The sequence below is a fragment of the Aspergillus costaricaensis genome (assembly GCF_003184835.1).
Source record: "Aspergillus costaricaensis CBS 115574 unplaced genomic scaffold BO79scaffold_24, whole genome shotgun sequence".
Lineage (NCBI taxonomy): Eukaryota > Fungi > Ascomycota > Eurotiomycetes > Eurotiales > Aspergillaceae > Aspergillus > Aspergillus costaricensis.
Genome location: NW_020291824.1, coordinates 87,134 through 109,234, shown reverse-complemented (window position 1 = coordinate 109,234; position 22,101 = coordinate 87,134). Strand labels below are relative to the sequence as shown.

Genomic DNA, 22,101 nt, shown 5'->3' with positions numbered 1-22,101 from the left:
TCGGGTTCCGCCCCGCCGCCGCGAACGGGTTGTGTCGCTTTTCCAATCCATATTTAAGATTTCCCGCTTCATCTCTCTCTCTTTCCCCTCGTTCTCCTATCTTTCGATTAGTCAATTGCTTCCCTTTTGCTGTCTACTTGAGTCGGTTCATCAATTGAATTGTAGTCAGCATGTGTGGTATCTTCGCGTGTCATCAGTATGTGGGCTAATCCTGGAATCTTTCTTCTCTCTCCCCTCTCTCTCTTTCAAAGTCTTTGATTTCTTTTGCGGGCCCCGCGCCACTATCGCTCTCCGTTTTGAGTCACACCCTCTAATCTGAACTGCTATAGTCACCCCGATGTGCAAAAATTCAAGCCTACGGCCCTGCGCATGGCCAAGGCGTAAGTATTTCTGGTTCACTTTTGATGGTGAATGTGGTGCTGATTGCTGTTGAACAGTTTGCGCCACCGTGGTCCCGATTGGAGTGAGTCATAATGCCTTTTTGGCAAGCATGCTGGTGGTGGACGTTTTTCTGACTTGTGTCTAGGCGGAAGCTGGATGTCTGAGAAGACCAGTGAGTTGAGCAGCTTCGTGGGCTGGAAGAAGATGGTGACTAATTGACTGGCAGTCCTCGCGCACGAGCGTCTGTGTATCGTCGGTGTTGGTATGTGATGTTTTACCCCCGCCGCGGATCGTTTCGATATCAATATTAACGTGTTTTCTTTGCAGACTCTGGTGCCCAGCCCCTTGTCAACGACGATGGCTCCCTTGCCCTGGCCGTCAACGGCGAGATCTATAACCACCGTATCCTCCGGAAGAACCTGAAGACCAAGTATGAGTTCAAGACGCATTCCGACTGTGAGGTCGTCATTCCTCTGGTATGTGCGAAGGATATTTTCTGGTGTGTATCTGTATAGGGTTGCTGATGGGGTTAGTACATGGAACACGGCCTCGACGCCCCCAAGCACCTGGATGGCATGTTCTCCTGGGTTCTCTACGACAAGAACCAGGACAGGGTTGTCGCCGCTCGTGATCCCATTGGTATCACCAGTTTCTACATCGGCTGGTCCTCCGAGACCCCTGGAGCCGTTTACTTCGCTTCCGAGCTGAAGTCTCTCCACCCGGTTTGCGACAAGATCCAGGCTTTCCCTCCTGGCCACATCTTCGACTCCAAGACCGGCTCTTTCACTCGCTACTTCGAGCCGACCTGGTGGGACCCTACCAACGTTCCCTCCGTCCCTGTTGACTACAAGGTCATCCGCGCTTCTCTCGAGAAGTCTGTTCGCAAGCGTCTGATGGCTGAGGTCCCCTATGGTGTCTTGCTCTCCGGTGGTCTCGACTCCAGCTTGGTCGCCTCCATCGCTCAGCGTGAAACCCTGCGTATGCAGGAGGCCGCCAAGGCTGCCCAAGCCCAGGGCGCTGAGCTCAACGAGTTGGTCGGCATTGACGACTCCAACGATCTGTCCACCGTCACCACCTTCCAGCAGCTGCACTCCTTCTCCATCGGTCTGCCTGGTGCCCCCGATACCGAGGCCGCCCTCAAGGTGGCTAAGTTCCTCGGAACCAAGCACCATGCTTTCACTTTCACCGTTGAGGACGGTCTCAACGCCCTCTCCGACGTCATTTACCACCTGGAGACTTACGATGTCACCACCATCCGTGCTTCCACCCCCATGTACCTGCTCAGCCGTAAGATCAAGGCTATGGGTGTCAAGATGGTTCTCAGTGGTGAGGGTAGTGACGAGATCTTCGGTGGATACCTTTACTTCCACGCTGCTCCCGACCGTGAGGAGTTCCACAAGGAGACTGTCCGCCGTGTCAAGAACCTGCACTTGGCGGATTGCCTGAGAGCCAACAAGTCCACCTCTGCCTGGGGTCTGGAAGCCCGTGTTCCCTTCCTGGACAAGGAGTTCCTTGAGACCTGCATGGGTGTTGAGCCTGCCGAGAAGATGATCACCAAGGAGCGTATCGAGAAGTACATCCTGCGCAAGGCCTTCGACACTACCGACGAGCCCGACGTCGAGCCCTACCTGCCCGACAACATTCTCTGGCGCCAGAAGGAGCAGTTCAGTGACGGTGTCGGCTACAGCTGGATCGACGCCCTCAAGGACCAGGCTGAGGCGCACGTCACCGACGAGATGATGAAGAACCCCAAGCCCGAGTGGGGTAGCGATATTCCCGACACCAAGGAAGCGTATGTTTAGAGTTTTGTGTCATTGTATTGCCGAAGACAGGACTGACATTTTCTTAGCTACTGGTACCGCACGATGTTCGACGAACTCTTCCCGGCTTCTTGTGCTGGCACTGTTGAGCGTTGGGTACCGACCTGGTCCAAGCAGACCGACCCGAGTGGCAGGTAAGCATATGATGCATCAGAACGCAGAAGAAAACAGACAGCTGACATGTTTGACCTTATTAGAGCTATTGCGACTCACAACGCCAAGTACGAAAACGCCGTTTAAATGTCTGGGTAATGAATATTGCGTGTCTTAACTTCTTGCGGAGAGTTTGGGTATAGAACCATGTATAGATGATTTACCAGGGATACTCATTGGGACGCGAAAAAAAGCGAATTTCAGTTAGATGCGCCGGGATCACCGCGTATTGGCTTTTCCTTTTCTTTCATCTATGGTGTCTTTTTCCACTATTGGTGTTGTCCGTGTTCGATCGACAAGATTTGTAAGAATTGTAGGAATGGTTGAGAGTAGTTCGGGCGAGGTTACCACACCGGCGGATTATGAGTCAAGCGCGGATGGTGCTGATCAGGAGGGACATGCGTTGTCACGGTCATACGAACCCCATGTGGTTGGGCTGGGTTCCATGGTAGGTCCATGCATGCTGTCCCGATGGGGATGCGTGACAGGCATCCAGGATGATACAATTGCTATGTTTCTAAGAAGCGGTCAATTTCATAACATAATAGTAGATATTGTTTTTTTTTTTTTTTTTTTTTTTTTTTTTTTTTTTTTTTTTTTTTTTTCTTTTTCTTCTTCATATTATTGAGAGAAGCTAAAGAAAATGATTATACTTTGTTATTCCTCATAGTTCAGGACGAACGGAAGCCGAGGATAAGCAAGCAACTAACTACAAAGTAACTAGTCAGTGTTAGTGGTAGACTGGTAGTACTCAAAACACGGCGGGCTGAACTCTCGGGAAACCTTGGAAAGGTTGACTCGCAATTCAGGCGCGGAATCTCAGCCGCCAGGCATCGACATCACGGGACTTAGCGGCTTCTACCGGCAACCGAGCACCGACCAATCAGGGTGGGGGGTTTCTCCCGTGGCTTCCCCATTGTTTGGCGACTCAACTTCGACCTTCTTTCCTGCCCGGTTTCCCCATCGTTTCCCTTTCCCTTTCCTTCTCCCCTCATCATCTTCAGCCTTTCCACTCTACCCTCTCTTATCTCCTTCTGACGTTTTCGTCATCTCCTATACCACCTCATTCACAATGTCTGCTCCTGCTGCTTTCTCCGACATCGCCAAGGCGGCCAACGATGTATGCTGCCCTCACCACCTTTGAAATTTGTTACCTTGGAAGACAGCTTCCCGGGAAGGGATTTTCGTGCTAATCCTCTGCACAACAGCTCCTGAACAAGGACTTCTACCACAACAGCGCCGGTGAGTTCCCTCCCAATTCCTGCGCCCCTGAATTGGGTTGTTTGCTTTTTCTCTTTTTGCGCGCGACACGGCTGACTCAAGTGTTACTCTAGCCAACCTCGAGGTTAAGTCCAAGGCTCCCAATGGCGTCACCTTCAACGTGAAGGGCAAGTCTGCCCACGAGGGTCCCATTGCTGGCTCCGTAAGTTCACCACCCAATTGGGCGTCCTTCCATTGAACTACGGATCATAATGCTAACCATCATCCTGTTATAGCTCGAGGCCAAGTACGTTGACCAGCCCACTGGTAAAGGCCCCCGGAAACGCAAAAAACAATGCGAACATCCCTTGCGCACACCACCCGTCCCTTCGTCCCCAGCAGTGCTTGAGGATAGGTTCACGTTCATGTTTGCGTGCAGCCATGCCCCATCCCAGCGCTTCTTCCTTCACTTCATGTCCAGGATTGTGGAACATGCAGGAATGCTAATTATCCGTCCCCACCCAGGCCTTACCCTCACCCAGGCTTGGACCACTGCCAACGCCCTCGACACCAAGCTCGAGCTCGACAACAACATCGCCAAGGGTCTCAAGGCTGAGATCCTGACCCAGTACCTCCCTGCCAAGCAGTCCAAGGGTGCTAAGCTCAACCTCTACTTCAAGCAGCCCAACCTGCACGCCCGTGCCTTCTTCGACCTCCTCAACGGCCCCTCCGCCAACTTCGACGCTGTTCTCGGCCACGAGGGCTTCCTCGTCGGTGCTGAGGGTGGCTACGACGTCCAGAAGGCCGCCATCACCAAGTACTCCGCTGCCGTTGGCTACAGCGTTCCCCAGTACTCCGCTGCCATCACCGCTGGCAACAACCTGACCGTCTTCTCCGCCAGCTACTACCACCGCGTCAACGCTCAGGTTGAGGCTGGTGCTAAGGCTACCTGGGACTCCAAGACCGGCAACTCCGTCGGCCTTGAGGTTGCCAGCAAGTACCGCCTTGACCCCTCTTCCTTCGCCAAGGTATGTAACAACCTCAGATATTCAATGGTCTATCGTTAACCCATCCTCTACAGGCCAAGATCAACGACCGTGGTGTTGCCGCTCTGGCCTACAACGTTCTCCTCCGCCCTGGTGTTACCCTCGGCCTTGGTGCTTCCTTCGATACCCAGAACCTGAACCAGGCTGCCCACAAGGTTGGCGCCAGCTTCACCTTCGAGGCTTAGATGAATTTTCCTTGTTTTCAGCACCCGCCCATGCCTAGTCCTTTGTGCTCTGATACTGCCTGATAGAGTAGATTTTGGAAGTCATTGAGAATATCGATTGATTCCTGGTTGTCTCTCGTCCGGCTGTTGGTATACGCGGGATAGGAGTTGGGAGTGGGCGCGGGGTTGTTATATGGATGTTTAGATAATAATCATGTATCACACCCTTTCAACGATAGTGTATATCAATCAAGCCTATATTTCCTTGTTTCAAGCCAAGCCCGTCTATAGTATATACACATGGGGACTCTCCACAGAGTCGCGGGTATAGAACCAGCTATAACCGAATGCATGCCGAATTGAACCTCCAAGCAAGTCCTGCGCCAGATGAATGTCTATGAACCAGCCAGTTGCCCCCAATATACCGAACCAACCCAACCCACCAGGAAGAGTACTGACCACACTCTAAACCCCGATCAACCCTCCTTCCTCCCCACCGACTTAGTAGACTTCGTCTGCCCACCGGCCCGATCACCGTTCCACACCCCCGTCATAGCGCCCGCCCCCATCAATATCCCACAGACCACAATAAACCTAACAGCCATGGCCCCAGGACTCCCCAGATACTTATCATTAATATGCGACGCCCCTGCCATCTCCCTCGACCTCCGCTCCTGCCTCCTCTCATCCTCCCTCGTCTGCGTCCTATAATGCCCCTTTGCATTAAAATGCCACACCGTATTCCGATGAATAAATGACGTCGGATCGTCCTCTCCCCCAGCTGCTGTGCCCTTTGCACCACCACCACCACCTTCTCCACCAGCCCGCCTCCCAGTCCCTCCATACCCCCCATGGGCATAGAAACTCGGCGGCGGCCCACGAAACTGACCCCGTCGTTTACTTAATCCGCTGGCGGGTCGCGACCCCGCGTACGACGCCCCCTTCGTGTGCAGGTTCGCGCTGTAGCTGCTGTAGCTGCCCATGGGGTGTTGGCCTGGCGTTGCTGTGCTGTGGGTCGAGGATGCATGGATGTGGATGTGGTGGTCGCGGTCGTAGATACTGCGTTTCGTGGCGTTGCTGAGGGTGTTGTAGGCGCTGGAGATTTGGGCGAATCGGTTGGAGGCGCTGGGGTCGTCGCGGTTGCGGTCTGGGTGGTGTTGGAGGGAGAGGGCGTAGAATTTTCTATTTGGTTTGGGGGGAGGGTGGTTAGTTGGTGGTGATGGGGATGGGATTGGGGGAAGATGGAGGTTACTTTTTGATCTCGGCTTGGGTGGCGGTTGGGGGAACGTCGAGGATTTCGTAGTAGGTTGGTTCGCGTGCGGTGGGGGAGTAATGGGGGGTGGATGAGGTGAATGTTCGGTGGTGGATTGGTCTGGTGTAGGGTGTGTTGGTGGTGATGGTGGTGGTCTGTCGGAGGCGGGTGGCCGTGGGCCCCCGGAGACGAGGGAAGGTCATGTTTCTTTTCGAGGATTGTGTTGTGTTGTGTTGGTTATGAGGGATGGTGGGTTACATTAGGTAGAGGGTGAGGGTTAGGAGAATGGAAGAGGGCGCGATTGAATGGAGGGAGAGTTGGGAGATTGTAACTTATCGGTGCTGGGTCGGGATAAGATGAGAGAAGGAAATCCGCCGCTCTTCGGAAGGCGGAGCTGCGTCATCGGTCGGGTTTATCTGATCTGATCTGGTGGTGGTGGATCTTGCTTTCTTACTACTTCGTAGATATACTTTGTGCTACGTTGTATTTGGTGCTATGCTTGGGAATAGATTGTGTATCTTGATCTCGGGATATTGTTGAAGAGATCTATTAAGTGATTTTATTTTCTGTTCTCTTATTGTTTCTCTTGTTCTGGGTTACTGGTGTTTTTTGTGTGCATGTAGGGATGTAGGTTCATGTATAGTGGTTCTAGATGCTGTTGCATGACAGCGTCGCTTTGTCCCTTTTACTAGGCCTTTATGTATCTTCTATGCATACTATCCCTTTTTCTTATTCTTTAATCAATGTCAATGGTCCAGTCACACAGGTTTCTGCAGGCGTCAGACGCACGCGACCATTTGCAATGTTAGCGTACACTGATACCTACACATATAGATCTCCCTTTTGGTATAGTTGGTAGTAATTAGTATGGTCAATGCATTCAATTTGTACATGCAGGTTGTACCTGACCTGAAGCTTCTCCACAGCATCGATCTAGACAACCAGCTAGGGCTCCAATACTAACTAACCAGTTGGCGCCGCGGAACCCTGAAAACAGCCAACAAGGCAACCTTCAGGCTTGGCATTGACCGTCTTTTCCCCGACGGTTGCCGCTTTGCCCTCATTTTTCTTTCCCCTCCATCAGCCCACCACCAATCCATCCCGGTTTGCACAGCTTTTCAACATGGCTGCCCAGGCTAGCGAGAAGCTGCAGAAGCTCGACCGTAAGTCACTGAACGCCCCCCGTTGCTGATCTCCGAACCCTCCTCTGCCATCCGTTCGCAGTAAGCTGATAAGATTTCCCCGCTCGCTCTCTAGTCAACGGTCAAAGCGGCGACGCGAAGGCGGACGCCCCTGCCGCTGGTCAAGCACAAGCCGGAGAGGCGGAGGACGACTCCGACGATGATGAAGTAGAGGATGGAAATGCTGCCGGCGAGGGTGCAGCCAGCGGAGGTGCGCTATCTCTCCACGGATTACCAACCCCTCGGGCCAATTCCAGAATTCTCCCCGCACTGACCAAATCCGCGGATGTGCAGCCGCCAAGAAAAAGAAGAAGCGCAAGTCCAAGAAGAAGAAGAAGGGAGGCGCCAAGGTCCAGTCCTCTCCTCCGCGCGTTCCCCTGTCGACCCTGTTCGCCGGCAAGGAATATCCCGAGGGTGAGATCGTCGAGTACCAGAATGAGAATTCGTACCGCACCACCAACGAGGAGAAGCGCTACCTCGACCGCATGAAGAATGACTTCCTGCAGGAGTACCGTCAGGCCGCTGAGGTGCACCGTCAGGTTCGTCAGTATGCGCAGAAGACCATTAAGCCTGGTCAGACCCTCACGGAGATCGCGGAGGGTATTGAAGAATCCGTCCGTGCCTTGACTGGTCACCAGGGTCTTGAGGAAGGTGACAACCTCAAGGGTGGTATGGGTTTCCCCTGTGGTCTCAGTATCAACCACTGCGCGGCCCATTACACCCCCAACGCTGGCAACAAGATGGTGTTGCAGCAGGGTGATGTCATGAAGGTCGATTTCGGTGCCCACATCAACGGCCGCATCGTCGACAGTGCTTTCACCGTGGCCTTTGACCCGGTGTATGACCCTCTCTTGGCCGCCGTTAAGGATGCTACCAACACTGGTATCCGCGTATGTCTACAGTTTCTATCCTAGTACCGGGTCCCTGGTTACTAACAGCTTGTTGTAGGAAGCGGGTATCGACGTCCGCATGAGCGACATTGGTGCCGCCGTCCAGGAAGCCATGGAGAGTTACGAAGTTGAAATCAACGGGACCATGTATCCCGTCAAGTGTATCCGGAACCTCAACGGTCACAACATTGACCAGCACATCATCCACGGTGGCAAGAGTGTTCCGATTGTCAAGGGTGGCGACCAGACCAAGATGGAGGAGGGTGAAGTGTTTGCCATTGAGACCTTCGGTAGTACCGGAAAGGGGTACGTGAGAGAGGATGTAAGTTGTCGACATTTATTGGTCAGAACTTATTCATTTGCTAACTGATATGAAGATGGAAACCTCTCACTACGCTCTGATCCCTGATCACAGTCAGGTTCCTCTGCGTCTCTCTTCGGCGAAGAACTTGTTGAACGTCATCAACAAGAACTTCGGTACTCTTCCCTTCTGTCGCCGTTACCTTGACCGGTTGGGCCAGGATAAGTACCTCCTTGGGGTGAGTAATTCCTCTGCTTCGTAATGTGTCAACGCTAATCAGCTGGTGCAGTTGAACAACCTGGTCTCGTCCGGAATTGTCCAGGACTACCCGCCTCTTTGCGATATCAAGGGCTCCTACACTGCCCAGTATGAACATGTACGTTTTTCTGCATCTCTCACGATCTATAGACATACAGCTAACCAGACGACAGACGATTGTCCTTCGACCCAATGTAAAGGAAGTCATCAGTCGCGGCGACGACTACTAGGTTGAACTATCTTTGGTCGAGGGTTTAGGGATTGTACCACTCCAATTAGCCTTATTTGAAACGAACCAAGTATATGAAATGCATGTTAACTATTGACCAATGATGCCGATGATTATGTATAACTTTTCACCGAGTAATAAAAAGCGTAGATGGAATCGGACCATCCGTGGACCCGGGTAGCCCCACGTGGAAAGCATCCGCTCCGAAACTCACGTTGTTCTGTTCCTTGCGCTCTCCCATCAGCCCATTTCTCTCCCACACTCTCTTCTTCCTCCATCCTACTCTTCGGCCGCAGTCATCTATGGCGTAAATTGCCACCTGGAAAGCCTGTCATCTCGCCCCTACTCGTCCCTCGCTATGTCTTCGTCCGTCGTCGAAGCCACCGCGGATGCTTCACCGCATCTCCGCGTGTCCGCATCCAAGGGCCAGGCTGCGCAAGCTACCCCCGATAAAACAGAGCCTTCCACCAGAATCGACCCTCCAGAAACCTCCGCTGTCGATGATCACTTCTTTTGGACATACACAGAGGAGCCGCACCGCTCCAGACGACAAGCTATCATCAAAGCGCACCCGGAGGTATGCACATACTTCTCCGTGGCCTTTTCCGCCAAATAATCATTTATTGACATCTGTGCTTCCTTCAGGTCACCAAGCTCTGCGGACCAGAGCCCCTGACCAAATATGTCGTTCTCTTCGTCGTCTCTCTCCAGGTCCTCTGCGCCTACCTCCTCCGCAACACCTCCATGTCCGACTGGAAATTCCTCGCAACTGCATACGTGATCGGAGCCACCTCGAACCAGAACCTCTTCCTCGCCATCCACGAGATCTCCCATAACCTCGCCTTCCGGTCTGCCATGGCCAACCGTCTGCTGGCCATCTTCGCCAACATCCCCATCGGTTTGCCCTACAGCGCTGCGTTCCGGGTACGTCGGAACCCCCAAACCCCAGAAGCACATAAAACAAGTATACAAGAAGCTAAAGCTAACTTCTCCCGCTTCACAGCCCTACCATCTCACCCACCACAAGTCCCTCGGCGTCGCCGGCCTAGACACCGACCTTCCCACCGCCGTCGAAGCCTTCCTCCTCGACTCCATCCTCGGAAAGGCCTTCTTCTGCACCTTCCAGATCCTCTTCTACGCCGTCCGCCCCATGTTCATCTACAGCCCTCCCTTCACCTCCATCCACGTCCTGAACCTGATCACCCAGCTCACCTTCGACTACGCCCTGACCAAGTTCTGCGGTGGCTCCCTCCAACCCCTCCTCTACCTCCTCCTGAGCTCCTTCCTCGCCGGCTCTCTCCACCCCTGCGCCGGCCACTTCATCGCAGAGCACTACTTCTTCTCCCAAGTTGGCCACGGCACCGAATCCATCCAAGAGCAAAAGAACAACCAGAAGAAGAAGCCCCACCCTCTTGACTCCCTCCCCCCGCCGGAAACCTACTCCTACTACGGCCCCCTCAACTTCTTCACCTACAACGTGGGCCTCCATAACGAACATCACGACTTCCCCGCTATCCCCTGGACAAGACTGCACGAGCTCCACCGCATCGCTAGCGAATTCTATGAACCCCTCCCTTGCCATCACAGCTGGGTGTGGGTGATCTGGACGTTCATCCTGGATAAGAACGTCGGCATGTGGTGTCGGGTTAAGCGTGCGCAGGGCGGTCGTCTCGTCGGTGGCGGCGGCGGACGCGCAGGTGAAAGCATCTCGGCTTCGTCGGCTGGTCCGAATGGGGAATCGGGAGATGGGTGGAAGGAGAGTGAGATTCAGAATTGATTTGGATTATCATCTGCTTTCTCTTGTATGTATCATGTGTACCGTGCGGACGGTATCGTTTATCTGTTTGTTCTGTTTTGATGACCTGTGACATACTATACTAGAGATGATATCCCATGGCTTTGTTGTTTCCATGATGAACTGACTGACTGACTGACTGGTGCTGGTACCTGCTGTCGATTATATGCTGGGATTGACCGACTGATTTTATTTACATGACATGATGTCATTTTTCATCTATCTACCTACTTATCTTACAAAGTACATGTGACAATAGTTGGGTATGATTTAGATTGTGTATAGTTACTTTAGCAGTATGGGAAAATCAATTATAATTTATTGTGTTTTCATCGCTGAGACAACTTTTCCGACATACAAGTACAAAAACGGGCAATGCAATAGACATTTCAATGGCATCATCATGATTAGCTTTACTGCCTGACTGACTGAAACTATGGACGCGTGCATTCGTCTAAACGGTTATGTCGCTGGGAACACAAGACTGGGCAAAGAGACTTGGAAAAGGAAGACAAGAGGATAATAAAGGAGGAGAAGAAACGCTGGGATAGAGTCAGGGGTTAAGGCATCCGACCAATTGGAAAGTTGCAAGGGCAGAGAAGATGGGCCCACGCATGGTCATTCCATGGAACGGATAGAACCGCCCCTGCCTCCCATCTACTGCATCATCTCATCACAGCCGCCGGGAGCAATTTTCGGACACTGGGGTAAAGGTTATGGTAATAGAAAAATGGAAAGGATAGTAGAAAAAAGAAAAGAAAAGAAATTGTCAAGTGAAAGGCCGTACCGAGGTGCCAGATAAGCCAGCTGTGAACGGAGCGGCAAAATGATAAAATAGTAGGTATCACATGGACACCATCATTGCCGATGTCGACAAAGCTGTTGAAGGAAATTGGACACTCCAGAAGAGAATACAGTTGGTTGATAGAAGCGGATGGTGGGTAAAAGATGCTAAGAAAAAAGAAGAGCAAGCGAGCGCGGAGCAAGAAGACGACTCAAAAGACTGAGAAATTAAAAGAAGAAGTATGCGATCAGGAAGCTGAGGAGGCACAAGCCAGCGACCATCTGCACTGGCACGCCTGCCTCGGCAGATTGCGGCTGTTGCTGCACCAATGGCGCCGGCGCCTTTTCGGTTTCACCTCCGATCTTCCGCTGCCTCAGGCCCTGATCTGCCAGCTTCTCCTTCAGCGCCAAAATCTGAGCATTAGCCTCGGACAATTGGGCTTTCAGATCATCGCTTGAACTTGCCGCCCCGCCCATCATGGCCGACTTTGTAGACGTGGCTGGGCTCTCAGTAATTGCTTGTGGGGTCGACACTTCCCGCTTGGGCTTATCGCTGAAATCTGGCGGTGGGATCGGTGACGTGTCGTTAGCGCTTTTAGCAACTGCAGCAGCAGGTGTCTGGAAATTCGCATTAGGAGAGGTGTAGGCTGGGGGTTCTTCTTCCGTCATAGTCTGAATAGAACAATTAGTTATCCGATGGCTGGAGAACCGAAAAGGGGTCGGTGAGGGGTTACTTACGCCATTCGTTTCGGTGACTTGTTCGGCAGCTGAGGAATCATCTGCAGGCAGCCAGTTCACACGGATCTTGCGTTCTTGAAGCGAGGCCTTGGAAGATTTCTCGAACTATGGGTTATGTTAGATCGCTGCCGGTGGGGATCACCATGAAATCAGACTTACAATCGAAGTAACATTGGCGAACTCCATATCGCGAGTGACGGCAACGGTCTGGACTAGGAACTTGTCCTTGCACTTGGCATCATCTGCAGGTTCTTCCTTCATGGCCTGGAGCAGAACTATCAAGACCGTCAGCCATTGCGCAACAGCACCAATCCAACGAAACACAGAAAAACCAACCTTGAACGTCGACATTCTTTCCAGGATCTATCCGGCCCGAGTTCGGGCGAACACAGTAACTATTCCATGTTAGACCGCTGTTACAGCGATACTAGTATGTCGAGTGACGAAGGGGTGTGGCCACGTACTGTTTAGGGGCAGTCGTTTTAACCTGGAGGGAAAGTCGTTGTTAGTTAAGGCAATCCAAAGATATTCAGGGAAGTCGATATAACGAACCTTGAAGACCACCGGCTCAGCGTTGTCATTCTTCAAATGCAAGATCTGGCACACCTCACGATCGAAGGGGCCTGGGGATTTAGTCAGCTTCGGATACTTTCAGGAGGGCAGTATATAGATAGATTCAGGGCACCACGTACGCTTGAATCCCAACTCCGGGGGCTCGAGAATAATAGACATGTTGGATAGAGGGTGAAGAGTATGTCACACAGGAAGGAAAGGGATGCGCGGGTGAAGTAGTGTACAGAAGATGGTCCCAGCAGTGCGGGAGAGGGTGGCCCTTAGAAAGTTAGATTGAGAGTGCGCCGAGGAAAGAGGATCAGTCGCGAGGGAAGACAGCAGCAGGACCCGCCGAAGAAATAGATACCTAACGAAGACTGGATGATAAGGAGGGAACTCGGTCAGAAGTAGTCAACGACAAAGTGGATGCCAACCACGAGGCAGAATGATTAACTGTTCAGGCGCAACTCTCCGTTTCGGGGGGGGAGCGAGACGGAATCCAGTTGGTCTCGCCGTCGCAACTGCTGGTTGGACCGGGGTGCTGACTCAGCTATGGCCACGGAGGCACTGGTCAGGTGATGTCATCACGGGGTCTGGCAATGGCCGTTTGAGCCTCGTTTCAAGCCAGCAAAGTACCTGCAGGAAGTGCAGGCAATCTGCATCCTCTCCATTTCTGCTCGCTGTCTTCAGAAATCAGAGATGGGCTACTGCCGAACAACGCTCACTGCGGTCGCTGTCGGCTTCCAGTGTCTAGACTCCATCCACTCCATTTACTCCGTACCTTATTTACTACGGAGTACTCCTGTCGGTTCTGGGTCCTGACTCGGGATCCACTATAATGACATCGTCTAAAAATAATCAATTAAATGGTTCGAGCTAAGTGTCCACTATCTCTAGAGATGGGCGGATGTCTTGCATACCATTAGCCTTCTTTTCTTTTTTAGTTTGAAACGGAGATTTTCCAGTTGTCACTTTGCAATAGGGTGATTCCCTCTTTCCAAACACTTTGCCAGCTGGTCAATCTTGAATCACGACGCTATCCAGTGACTCAATACGAGGCTATCTTGTCAGTTCGTTTACTGTACAGCTCTATCCAGGCACGCCGTCACACCGAACTTTTGAAGATTAGCAGGTTTCATGGGTACCAAACTTAAATGCTGAAGTGGGCTTTAATGCCAACAGTGATCCTCGATCCGGGGCGCCCTATGCGCTTACTTTCCAGGATTTGCGCCAATCGTGCTGAACAGCTGTTGTTCGCCAGACACCATGCAACCAAGAAGCCATAGGTACCCAATCTTCCAGATTGGATTATGACGGCTGTCAGGCGCCAAAATCACACATCTTCCGGAGCCCATTGGTCGATCTAACTTATACTGTGTGCTCTATTGTTTCTCGGGGCCTGTTGAGGCATTTTCAGAGTCTCATCATAGATCGGCTCTGTCAGCAATCTAGCAAAGCCGAATGGCAGCTAACCACAGCTTCTTCTTGATCACTGGCAATAAATCGTTTAAGATGACGGGCGAATGAGTGTTTTACAAATCCTGCACGATCGGGACATCAGCTGTGACTCGTGCATCTAGATATTCATAGGGCATTTTGTCTTAATGAAGCTCAACATAAGCGCTGTAAAAGTACGACAATCTTCATATTGATCTTAAATTGTAGAACTACTTCTGTGCGAGTAGTGTCCTGGGTGCGATTTGCTATCTTATTCCAGCCCGCAAGCGCTCGATTTTAGGACCTTGGATATAATATCAATCCTGAAATGAATTCACAAAATCCCACAGACAGTGACTGGCAAAAGAGACACATGTAGACCTTCTCCAGCTGTACGAGCTCCAGAGAAAGGCTGGAAAGGTCCAGAACATTGGTGTACCTGATGCCGCTTGGGGGCGGCCTATCTGGGCGGCGGGACATTCCGCAGCCGGCCATCTATCACTCAGCTCAAGCTATCGATACGTCACCCGCAAGCCCAGCTCTTCCCAACGCTCAAACATTTCCCCACTCTATCGTCGCTTTCTCAAGGCGCCATATTTGACTATAGTTTTCATCAGCTCCGGGCGATACCATATTTACAACTCGACCTGTCGGTTACCGAGCAAAGACGATCCCTTTACCCCGCTTTTGAGACTCTACCACCACCTCACCCTCTCCGAATTCACAGCCAGTGTCACCATGGCCTCCTCCGATCTGGACCAGCTCATTGAGATGGGCTTTGATAAGGAAAGATCCGAAATTGCAGTGAAGAAGGGCAACGGCAGTATGTTACTCTCAAGCCCAGCTACAGTGTGTCGACCGCTGACAGTCTTCTGTAACGCTTTGCAGTTCAAGGTGCTCTCGAATGGCTGGAAGCAAACCAGGATAAGTCACTGGAGGAAATTAAAGAAGAGGAGAGCGAGGAGGGCCCTGCACTTCAGCCGGGAGAGGAAGCTCGCAGCTTGGTGTGCAACGAGTGTGGCAAGAAGTTCCGGAGCCATGCACAGGCCGAGTTTCACGCGTCTAAATCCCAACACGTTGACTTCTCCGAATCAACCGAAGAGCTTGCTCCTTTGACTGAAGACCAAAAGAAGGCAAGGCTCGAGGAACTTAGACAGAAACTAGCGGAAAAGCGGGCGGGACAGTCAGAGCAGGACAAGATTGACAAGAAGAGGAATGAGGTACGGATGGTTTCGACTACGATTGGATTTTAATTGCTAATTCTGTCCCAGGAGATCCGCAGGAAGGCCACCAAGGACTCCCAAGACGTTAAAGAAGAACTCCAGCGAAAGCAAGCGCTGAAAGAAGCTGAACAGAAGAAGAAAGAGAAGCAAGCAGACATCGAGGCCAAGAAACGCGTCAAGGCTAGGATTGAAGCTGACAAGGAAGAGCGGCGCCTGCGGGCTGAACGAGAGAGGGCCGAACGTGCCGGTGTAGCACCCCCTGCTCAGCCTGCACCAGCCCCGGCGGCCACCACGTCTGGTCCCGTTGCCTCGAAGCCCGCTTCGGCCTATACGGAAACCCGCTTGAGATTCCAGACATCGAAGGGAAATATCATGAAGACTCTCCCAGTGACTACCACGCTCTTTGAGGTCGCTGCAGCTCTGCAGCGGGAGGATGGAATAGAAGTACACAGCTTTGCGCAGAACTTTCCCCGGAAGGTCTTCGATGCGGAGTATTTCGGCGAGTCCCTGAAGGACCTGGGCCTGATCCCTAGCGCAAGTCTTGTTGTCCAGTGATTGCGCCTATATGGCGCTTTTTAGCGGAGCCAATCGAGAGCTTAAATGACGATATCCAACAAATCACCAAATAAGTGGTGATGCGGTTCGTAATGATTTTGTTTGTGCCTTAAAAGCAAGGCTCGCATGAAGAATGTTATAGAATGCCAGCACCGCATTAGCACAGCACGGAAGCTGAGAAGCAACCGAAACAATCATAAGCCTAAATCTAGCTTAGAATTTACCTTATCGATTCTAGACCTCCTGACTCCTGTTCATTGATTTCGGTAGATTAGGCAGTCATTCCATGAGTGATACATTACAGGCAGCGATATCATCACGTGATGACGTGATAAGGCGTGTCGGCATCGATCACGCGTCGACACGCCTAGAGCTAGCATGTTTGATTGTCATTCACTAATATATCCCACTGGTGGCTTTCAATGACCGCCCAGTTTGGTACTTCACTATCTTTACTATAATAATGCCCGCGTAAGTAAACTCGGTGGCCCCGTTTCTCCTCCTCCCCCATTCGCCTCTGGAGTTAACCGCGTCTCCAGTGTTGGCGACCAGCACCGAGGGAATCCAGCGTCCATCATGATGCCCAACTCCACTGGAGCGATTACCACGAATCCATTCGAAGAGCCACAGCGACGGATTAACGAGTACACTGCCCAGGAAATCGCGACTTTGCAAGCTCGTCTCGATAAGAAGCTCGGTCCCGAATACATCTCTTCCAGGCCTGGGGCTGCGGGACAGAGAGTACACTACCTGTCGGCCGATAAATGCATCAACCTGGCAAACGAAGTTTTCGGGTTCAATGGCTGGTCAAGCTCAATCCAGAATATTCAGATCGATTTCGTCGAGGAGAACCCGAATACTGGGAAGATCAGCCTGGGTCTATCTGTCATTGTGAGGGTGACTCTGAAAGACGGCACATATCACGAGGTAGGCATCACTGTGTTGCAGCGAGCTTGTCTGTATCTTTACGCTAAGCCTCGACTGGTATCAGGATATTGGTTACGGTCACATCGAGAACTGTAAAGGAAAGGCTGCTGCTTTCGAGAAAGCTAAGAAAGAGGGGACAACCGATGCTCTAAAGCGGGCTCTGAGGAACTTCGGCAATGTCCTGGGCAACTGTGTCTACGATAAGGACTATGTCTCGAAGGTCACCAAAGTAAAGACTGTACCGGTATGTGGCCATTATGCGGGCACTCGATTCACAACGACTGACTCTCTCTAGGCTAAATGGGACGTCGACGAACTTCACCGTCACCCAGACTTTGTTCCCAGGAAAGAGCCCGTAAAACCAAAGCCCAGTCCCGAGGACGATGATCTGCCACCTCGGCCAACGGACGTTGGCAAGAGCAGTAGCCTCGACGACTCAATGGCATTCGATGGCGACGGGGAGTTCGGAAGTAAGTACAATGGCATGTCACGATCGCTTACAACCGCTAACCTTCTCCTTAGGCGACCTATTCGATGAAGCCGACTTTGGGGTAGGCGGATCCGGCAACCCAGACGAGGTAGTACTAGGACCAGAAACACAGAAGCAACCACCGACACCTCTAAACGGGCCCAATGTACCTCGACAACCATTCAATAACAACGCTCGTGCACCAATGAGGCCCAATCCAGCCATGGTAACGCCATCCAAGCCAGAACGGCCCTTCAACCCAGCACCTGGTGCCAGACAAAATCCCGCTCCTCAGCCCTTTAACAGCAGGCTCAACCCTTCCGCAGCCCAAAACCAGCCCGCACCTCAACGACAATCTATGCCTCCTCAAGCTCCCCAGCAAAACCTCCCCAACAACCGGATGGTCCCACCAGCACAAGCAGCCGCCGCCGCATCAAACACAAGTGGTGCCGTGCCCATCAAACGTGAATTCGGGGCACCCACCACCAACGAACCCCCCAAACCCCAAGACACATTTCCCGGCACGCCCTCCGCATCATTCTTCTCAGCTCGCGCAGTCGACCTCCTCCGCGACAACCCCAACGGGATCCCATCCGGAGCCCCAGTCTTCGACCCCCACGCGGAGAGTCCCTCCATCCGGAAGACCGCAGGCATCGACCACAACAAGAGCCTTCCAGTCTCCAGACCCATGCTCGCCGGAACCGGTGCCGCCTCCCCAGCAACAAACAACGCCCGGGACTTCGTCAACCCATCCCAAGATATGAACCGCAGGATCGGAGCCCCGGGCATGAACAGCCCCATGAGCAGACCTATGACCACATCATCTTACCGGCCCTTAACACGGCCCAACATCAATGCCCCGGGCGCAGCTGCGGCCGCCAATCGTGCATCTACACCAGGCCTCGCACCGCAGAACATGAACGGAAAACGACCCCCCTTGTCTGATGTGACGAATGCCTCGAACCCTAGTGGCGGCAGCGGGCCTGCTCCACCGGTAGGCGTTGAGAACGACCCGAAACGACCTAAGATTACCCCGGGTGGTGCTGCTGCTCCAGCGCCGCCGCAACAGCCGCAGCAGCATTGATGATATGCTGCTATATTACAGTATCGTTTATGATGGGGTTTCGTCTCGGTATTCTTACAATGCGTTATATCTATTCATAGGCACGGCGTTCAGGGACGGGGAATGGAATGGATATTGGCGGGATGGTATGGATGTTATATGTTTGATATAAGATGGTTGAGCTAGCTTGTATCGAAGTTCTTGACCATTTTCTTCTACTTCTATAGTGACGCGAAGATAATCTACCTAGATTAGCTGTATTCCTTCCTTACCTTAATTGAACCGGAGTACATGAGCCACAAGACACTTACGTAACTACATGAAGTGTTGACAACAGTACTATAAAGCAACCCACTCCTGTCTTAGTATCCTATCAAAGTTGAATGATAGCAGCAACCCACTCCTTTCTACCCTAGTCCCTAGTTCCCATCTAACCAACCAACCTAGCAATCAATCAATAACTACCTACAAATTCCCCCTCCCCTCCTGCTCCCTCTCAAACGCCTCAAACAAACTCCTAAAATTCCCGGCCCCAAAGCCATCAAACCCCTCCCTCTGAATAATCTCCAAAAACACCGTCGGGCGATCAACCACATGCTTTGTGAAAATCTGCAGCAAATACCCACCCTCATCGAAATCAATCAATATATTGTATTTCTGAAGCAGGTTGATGTCTTCGGCTAGGGTGATGTTCGCGGATGCGAGGCGCGTGCGCATGTTGGCGTAGTAAGTGTCTGGGACGGAGAGGAAGGATACGCCGCGGGTGGTGAGGTTCTTTACGGCTTGTAGTATGTTCGGGGTGAGGAGGGCGATGTGTTGGCAGCCGGGGCCGTTGTAGTATTCTACGAATCTGGCGAATGTTAATCAATAGTTCGGGGAGGGGGGGGGTTGTTGTTAGGGAGAATGAAAGGGAAAGTTGGGGGGGGAAGGGTATGGCGTACTCCTCTATTTGGGACTTTTTGAGACCGGTGGCGGGCTCGTTCATGGGCATTTTTATGATTTCATTGGGCGAGGCCATTACGATGGAGCGCATTGCGGAGTATTCGGAGCACATTTCTTTGTCGTCGACGGTCCAGTAGCGGTGGAAGTTTAGGGCGTCTTCGTAGCTGGTGGTTGTGTTAGTGTATAGTATGAAAGGTGCTATGGGGATGGGAGGTGATGCTTACTACTTCACGATGCTGTCTAGGCCATTCCAGCCTTGATTGCCCACGCAATGGTCGATTTCGATCACGTCAATCTCGGGAAGTAGATCGTTCAGTCGATCCTGGCCGGATACGGCTTGGTATCCGGGGAGGAAGATCCCTTGATACGCGGATCTGTTGATCAGCGTATGTGCTGTGTCGCCGTAGGTCTGGATTGTGGCGGAACGGACCTCGCCGCTGTCATCTTTGAGAAGTTGTGGTTCCTGGATGGAGATGGCACCGTGCTGGATGGCGTGTTCCCAAACGCCAGTGATATCGTCGACGGCGAACGCGACGTCTTTGACGCCATCGCCGTGCTTGGTCAGGTGTGCATGGATTTCATCCAACTGCTGACGGTCTGCGCCTGAGGCCCGTTTGTCCCAGGTGTTGTTGGGAGGGGTGATGGGAGCCGTGAGAACGAATCGGGCGTTTCCGTTGGTGACAACGTACGAACAGCTTAGGTGGGAGCCCGTTTCTGGTCCGCGGTAGGCAACGATGCGGAAGCCAAATTGGGCGACGAAGTAGGTCGCTGCTTGACGGGCATTCCCGACATACCATCTAATATGGTCGAAGCCCGTGTAGTTGGGATTGATGTTGCGAAGTACGGCGTTATTGCCTACCTTTGGTTGACTCTCGTTGGACGGCATGATGAGATCTTAAGAATACTGATGCTTTAGTTGCACGACTTGACAGTTTTAGTTTTAAGATGCTGTGATGGCGTCACATATTTAAATATCTGCCACGTTTTGTTAGTGCTGGGTTACGTGTACATGCTCTCCGCCTGTAGGAATGCACACCTGTAGGTGCATGCATCGCCGCAGTCAAGTTTATCAAGGATGACGCAAGATCAGCCTTCTTTGTATGCGCGATGAAGTACTGTTGGCTTGGAGTACGACTGTAGCACTGACTCGTCTGGTTCTTGGCCGCTTCACTGAGATTTTCAACCTATGATAGTGTCGAGGGTATATTCGCTTTTTTGTACCTTGCGCCAGTAGAATCTCTTTATCATCGGGAAGCAAATCAAGAGAAGTGTGACATGCAATGCTCGTCACGGCCATCCGGCTAGTACTTGATTGTGACGATATAATGAGTGTGCTGTTGATCATCAAGATTAGGTTTGGATCCAATCACGGAGAAACAAGTTGCCAGCAGCCTTTAATCTGGAGGCTCAAATCACGTCCTTCCTCATGTATACTCCCAAACCTAAAACCTACGTCACGTAAGCGTGGCCGAGCAAACACCGGCCGAGGACGAACTTCAGCCATCTCAGCTCAACAAGGAAGCATCCGAATGATCTGACGCATATCAATGAGCAACACATGGCGCAGAAGATAACCATGTCCTTCTGTAAGTAGACAACCGGGGACACGACCCATGGAGCATCGTGCCCCAGTCAAGAACTAGTCCTGCACATGCAAGTTCCCAGACTCGACCCCTGAAAGGCACGATGACTGCCGACATGACCAGTCACTTCATAGTGCAAATGCGTGCTGCCACCGCAGGCACGTACTATTGTTGCGCTGTCCTACCTTGCACTAGCCACGCGCAAAGCATTGCATGAATAAATAAACCCACTTACTCCAATAGTATCAATAACCAAAGGTACTATCACTTTCGCTATGCAATAAACTGAGTCATTCATATATACCATGGAATGTGATATGTGACAGGAACGGAAAAGAAGATCTACAATGCCAACCGAACAGCAGACTTGAACTATAGCCGCCCACATGTCAGTAAAAAGGTACGCATGGTGATGGGCCTGCCAAAAGGGGAGGGAGGCAGAAGCAGGGAATAATCACAAACCGGAATAATCTGCGCCTTGTCCATGTCCCACACTCCACTCTTCGTGTAAATATCATTTCTGAGGAGCGCCTCGGCTTCCTCCTTGGTCTCCGCCAATACCATCATCATGCTTCCTTGGAAGGACATGGATTCGCCTTCTGCGGGGTGCTTGTCGAGCATTGCGCCTTATTAAGGGAACAAGTCAGCAACGGAGAAGCAGGGGGAAACAGGGAGTGTGGCAACTATGATGTACCTCCCGCAACCACAGAGCCGGCTTCGACGAGAGGCTTGACTCCTTCCAAGTGTTGACTGTTCGGTGAAGCCGGTGTTGTCAGTGTTGATGACTAGAAAGAACAGGTGAGGGGTAGTTCTTACGGGCGAACTTCCAGTCGCTTGGCCATCATTCCCGGCTTGTCCGGGAGGATGCAGAGAAATTCGTTCTTGGCAGGCATGGTGTTGAAGTTTTCGTCTTCAATGATACGCAATCAGAAAGGTGTAAAGTGTGGTGAGAGGGAAAACTGAGGGAAAAGTCCGGCAAGATGAGAGATCCGATGGCGGGAAGTGGAAGCGGGGAAAAGGTGGGGAGGCAGGAGCAGCACTTATCCGGTGGATCTTCGACTATTCCTACTATTAAAACCTATGACTACTATTAAGTTCCTACTACTGCTACTAGCTTATCGGTTTTACAATCATGACAAGCCCACCAGATTGTAGCCTA

General features: G+C 51.9%; 10 protein-coding genes across 10 annotated transcripts; 6 read left to right on the top strand and 4 right to left on the bottom strand.

Moving 5' to 3' along the window:
• The first annotated feature begins 84 nt into the window (after window positions 1–84).
• BO79DRAFT_210119 (asparagine synthetase B) lies at window positions 85–2,683 on the top strand. Its single transcript, XM_025682738.1, has 9 exons — window positions 85–196; window positions 330–380; window positions 438–463; window positions 527–553; window positions 608–643; window positions 709–857; window positions 915–2,173; window positions 2,231–2,335; window positions 2,399–2,683. The coding sequence occupies exons 1-9, from the start codon at window positions 171–173 to the stop codon at window positions 2,439–2,441; spliced, it is 1,722 nt and encodes a 573-aa protein (XP_025537452.1). The 5' UTR covers window positions 85–170; the 3' UTR covers window positions 2,442–2,683.
• A 635-nt stretch (window positions 2,684–3,318) lies between these two features.
• Window positions 3,319–5,103, top strand: BO79DRAFT_198475 (porin). Its single transcript, XM_025681348.1, has 5 exons — window positions 3,319–3,474; window positions 3,563–3,596; window positions 3,689–3,777; window positions 3,851–4,582; window positions 4,636–5,103. The coding sequence occupies exons 1-5, from the start codon at window positions 3,427–3,429 to the stop codon at window positions 4,783–4,785; spliced, it is 1,053 nt and encodes a 350-aa protein (XP_025537451.1). The 5' UTR covers window positions 3,319–3,426; the 3' UTR covers window positions 4,786–5,103.
• Window positions 5,104–5,240: 137 nt separating this feature from the next.
• Window positions 5,241–6,219, bottom strand: BO79DRAFT_198471 (DnaJ domain protein; the record flags this gene model as incomplete). Its single annotated transcript, XM_025681347.1, has 2 exons — window positions 5,241–5,946; window positions 6,017–6,219. 2 exons carry the CDS (start codon window positions 6,217–6,219, stop codon window positions 5,241–5,243), a joined length of 909 nt encoding a protein of 302 aa, XP_025537450.1.
• A 920-nt stretch (window positions 6,220–7,139) lies between these two features.
• BO79DRAFT_176734 (methionine aminopeptidase 2) lies at window positions 7,140–8,973 on the top strand (the record flags this gene model as incomplete). Its single annotated transcript, XM_025679869.1, has 7 exons — window positions 7,140–7,179; window positions 7,274–7,408; window positions 7,492–8,087; window positions 8,146–8,409; window positions 8,465–8,626; window positions 8,678–8,764; window positions 8,820–8,973. The coding sequence occupies 7 exons, from the start codon at window positions 7,140–7,142 to the stop codon at window positions 8,874–8,876; spliced, it is 1,341 nt and encodes a 446-aa protein (XP_025537449.1). The 3' UTR covers window positions 8,877–8,973.
• Window positions 8,974–9,138: 165 nt separating this feature from the next.
• BO79DRAFT_210116 (sphingolipid delta(4)-desaturase family protein) lies at window positions 9,139–10,966 on the top strand. Its single transcript, XM_025682737.1, has 3 exons — window positions 9,139–9,452; window positions 9,521–9,799; window positions 9,879–10,966. The coding sequence occupies exons 1-3, from the start codon at window positions 9,234–9,236 to the stop codon at window positions 10,650–10,652; spliced, it is 1,272 nt and encodes a 423-aa protein (XP_025537448.1). The 5' UTR covers window positions 9,139–9,233; the 3' UTR covers window positions 10,653–10,966.
• Window positions 10,967–11,681: 715 nt separating this feature from the next.
• BO79DRAFT_219557 (putative integral ER membrane protein Scs2) lies at window positions 11,682–12,923 on the bottom strand (the record flags this gene model as incomplete). The annotated part of the gene is made up of 7 exons (XM_025683457.1): window positions 11,682–12,125; window positions 12,192–12,296; window positions 12,351–12,466; window positions 12,528–12,586; window positions 12,656–12,678; window positions 12,744–12,814; window positions 12,884–12,923. 7 exons carry the CDS (start codon window positions 12,921–12,923, stop codon window positions 11,682–11,684), a joined length of 858 nt encoding a protein of 285 aa, XP_025537447.1.
• Window positions 12,924–14,729: 1,806 nt separating this feature from the next.
• BO79DRAFT_198462 (uncharacterized protein) lies at window positions 14,730–16,150 on the top strand. Its single transcript, XM_025681346.1, has 3 exons — window positions 14,730–15,003; window positions 15,069–15,400; window positions 15,452–16,150. Exons 1-3 carry the CDS (start codon window positions 14,919–14,921, stop codon window positions 15,956–15,958), a joined length of 924 nt encoding a protein of 307 aa, XP_025537446.1. The 5' UTR covers window positions 14,730–14,918; the 3' UTR covers window positions 15,959–16,150.
• Window positions 16,151–16,365: 215 nt separating this feature from the next.
• On the top strand, window positions 16,366–18,611 carry BO79DRAFT_198457 (RAD52 DNA repair protein RADC). Its single transcript, XM_025681345.1, has 5 exons — window positions 16,366–16,429; window positions 16,498–16,885; window positions 16,950–17,129; window positions 17,181–17,355; window positions 17,408–18,611. Exons 1-5 carry the CDS (start codon window positions 16,422–16,424, stop codon window positions 18,436–18,438), a joined length of 1,782 nt encoding a protein of 593 aa, XP_025537445.1. The 5' UTR covers window positions 16,366–16,421; the 3' UTR covers window positions 18,439–18,611.
• A 27-nt stretch (window positions 18,612–18,638) lies between these two features.
• Window positions 18,639–20,245, bottom strand: BO79DRAFT_270157 (4-hydroxyphenylpyruvate dioxygenase family protein; the record flags this gene model as incomplete). The annotated part of the gene is made up of 5 exons (XM_025687269.1): window positions 18,639–18,659; window positions 18,729–18,732; window positions 18,887–19,267; window positions 19,359–19,523; window positions 19,584–20,245. 5 exons carry the CDS (start codon window positions 20,243–20,245, stop codon window positions 18,639–18,641), a joined length of 1,233 nt encoding a protein of 410 aa, XP_025537444.1.
• A 966-nt stretch (window positions 20,246–21,211) lies between these two features.
• BO79DRAFT_210112 (uncharacterized protein) lies at window positions 21,212–21,934 on the bottom strand. The gene is made up of 4 exons (XM_025682736.1): window positions 21,759–21,934; window positions 21,637–21,692; window positions 21,405–21,568; window positions 21,212–21,314 (listed from the first exon to the last, which is right to left on the bottom strand). Exons 1-4 carry the CDS (start codon window positions 21,833–21,835, stop codon window positions 21,285–21,287), a joined length of 327 nt encoding a protein of 108 aa, XP_025537443.1. The 5' UTR covers window positions 21,836–21,934; the 3' UTR covers window positions 21,212–21,284.
• Between the last annotated feature and the right edge of the window lie 167 nt (window positions 21,935–22,101).

Bases quoted from the DNA above. Each gene is read 5' to 3' on its own strand.
- BO79DRAFT_198475 (XM_025681348.1), top strand. From the start codon at position 3,427: ATGTCTGCTCCTGCTGCTTTCTCCGACATCGCCAAGGCGGCCAACGAT. The intron at 3,475-3,562 runs GTATGCTGCCCT...TCTGCACAACAG, and splicing joins TCGCCAAGGCGGCCAACGAT to CTCCTGAACAAGGACTTCTA. The intron at 3,597-3,688 runs GTGAGTTCCCTC...GTGTTACTCTAG, and splicing joins CTTCTACCACAACAGCGCCG to CCAACCTCGAGGTTAAGTCC.
- BO79DRAFT_198462 (XM_025681346.1), top strand. From the start codon at position 14,919: ATGGCCTCCTCCGATCTGGACCAGCTCATTGAGATGGGCTTTGATAAG. The intron at 15,004-15,068 runs GTATGTTACTCT...AACGCTTTGCAG, and splicing joins AGTGAAGAAGGGCAACGGCA to TTCAAGGTGCTCTCGAATGG. The intron at 15,401-15,451 runs GTACGGATGGTT...ATTCTGTCCCAG, and splicing joins TTGACAAGAAGAGGAATGAG to GAGATCCGCAGGAAGGCCAC.
- BO79DRAFT_210112 (XM_025682736.1), bottom strand. From the start codon at position 21,835: ATGCCTGCCAAGAACGAATTTCTCTGCATCCTCCCGGACAAGCCGGGA. The intron at 21,693-21,758 runs GTAAGAACTACC...TTCACCGAACAG, and splicing joins AAGCGACTGGAAGTTCGCCC to TCAACACTTGGAAGGAGTCA. The intron at 21,315-21,404 runs GTTTGTGATTAT...GGGCGGCTATAG, and splicing joins ACAAGGCGCAGATTATTCCG to TTCAAGTCTGCTGTTCGGTT.
- BO79DRAFT_198457 (XM_025681345.1), top strand. The intron at 16,886-16,949 runs GTAGGCATCACT...GACTGGTATCAG, and splicing joins AAGACGGCACATATCACGAG to GATATTGGTTACGGTCACAT. The intron at 17,130-17,180 runs GTATGTGGCCAT...GACTCTCTCTAG, and splicing joins CCAAAGTAAAGACTGTACCG to GCTAAATGGGACGTCGACGA.
- BO79DRAFT_210116 (XM_025682737.1), top strand. From the start codon at position 9,234: ATGTCTTCGTCCGTCGTCGAAGCCACCGCGGATGCTTCACCGCATCTC. The intron at 9,453-9,520 runs GTATGCACATAC...TGCTTCCTTCAG, and splicing joins TCATCAAAGCGCACCCGGAG to GTCACCAAGCTCTGCGGACC. The intron at 9,800-9,878 runs GTACGTCGGAAC...CCCGCTTCACAG, and splicing joins CCTACAGCGCTGCGTTCCGG to CCCTACCATCTCACCCACCA.
- BO79DRAFT_210119 (XM_025682738.1), top strand. From the start codon at position 171: ATGTGTGGTATCTTCGCGTGTCATCA. The intron at 381-437 runs GTAAGTATTTCT...GCTGTTGAACAG, and splicing joins GCCCTGCGCATGGCCAAGGC to TTTGCGCCACCGTGGTCCCG. The intron at 2,174-2,230 runs GTATGTTTAGAG...ACATTTTCTTAG, and splicing joins ATTCCCGACACCAAGGAAGC to CTACTGGTACCGCACGATGT.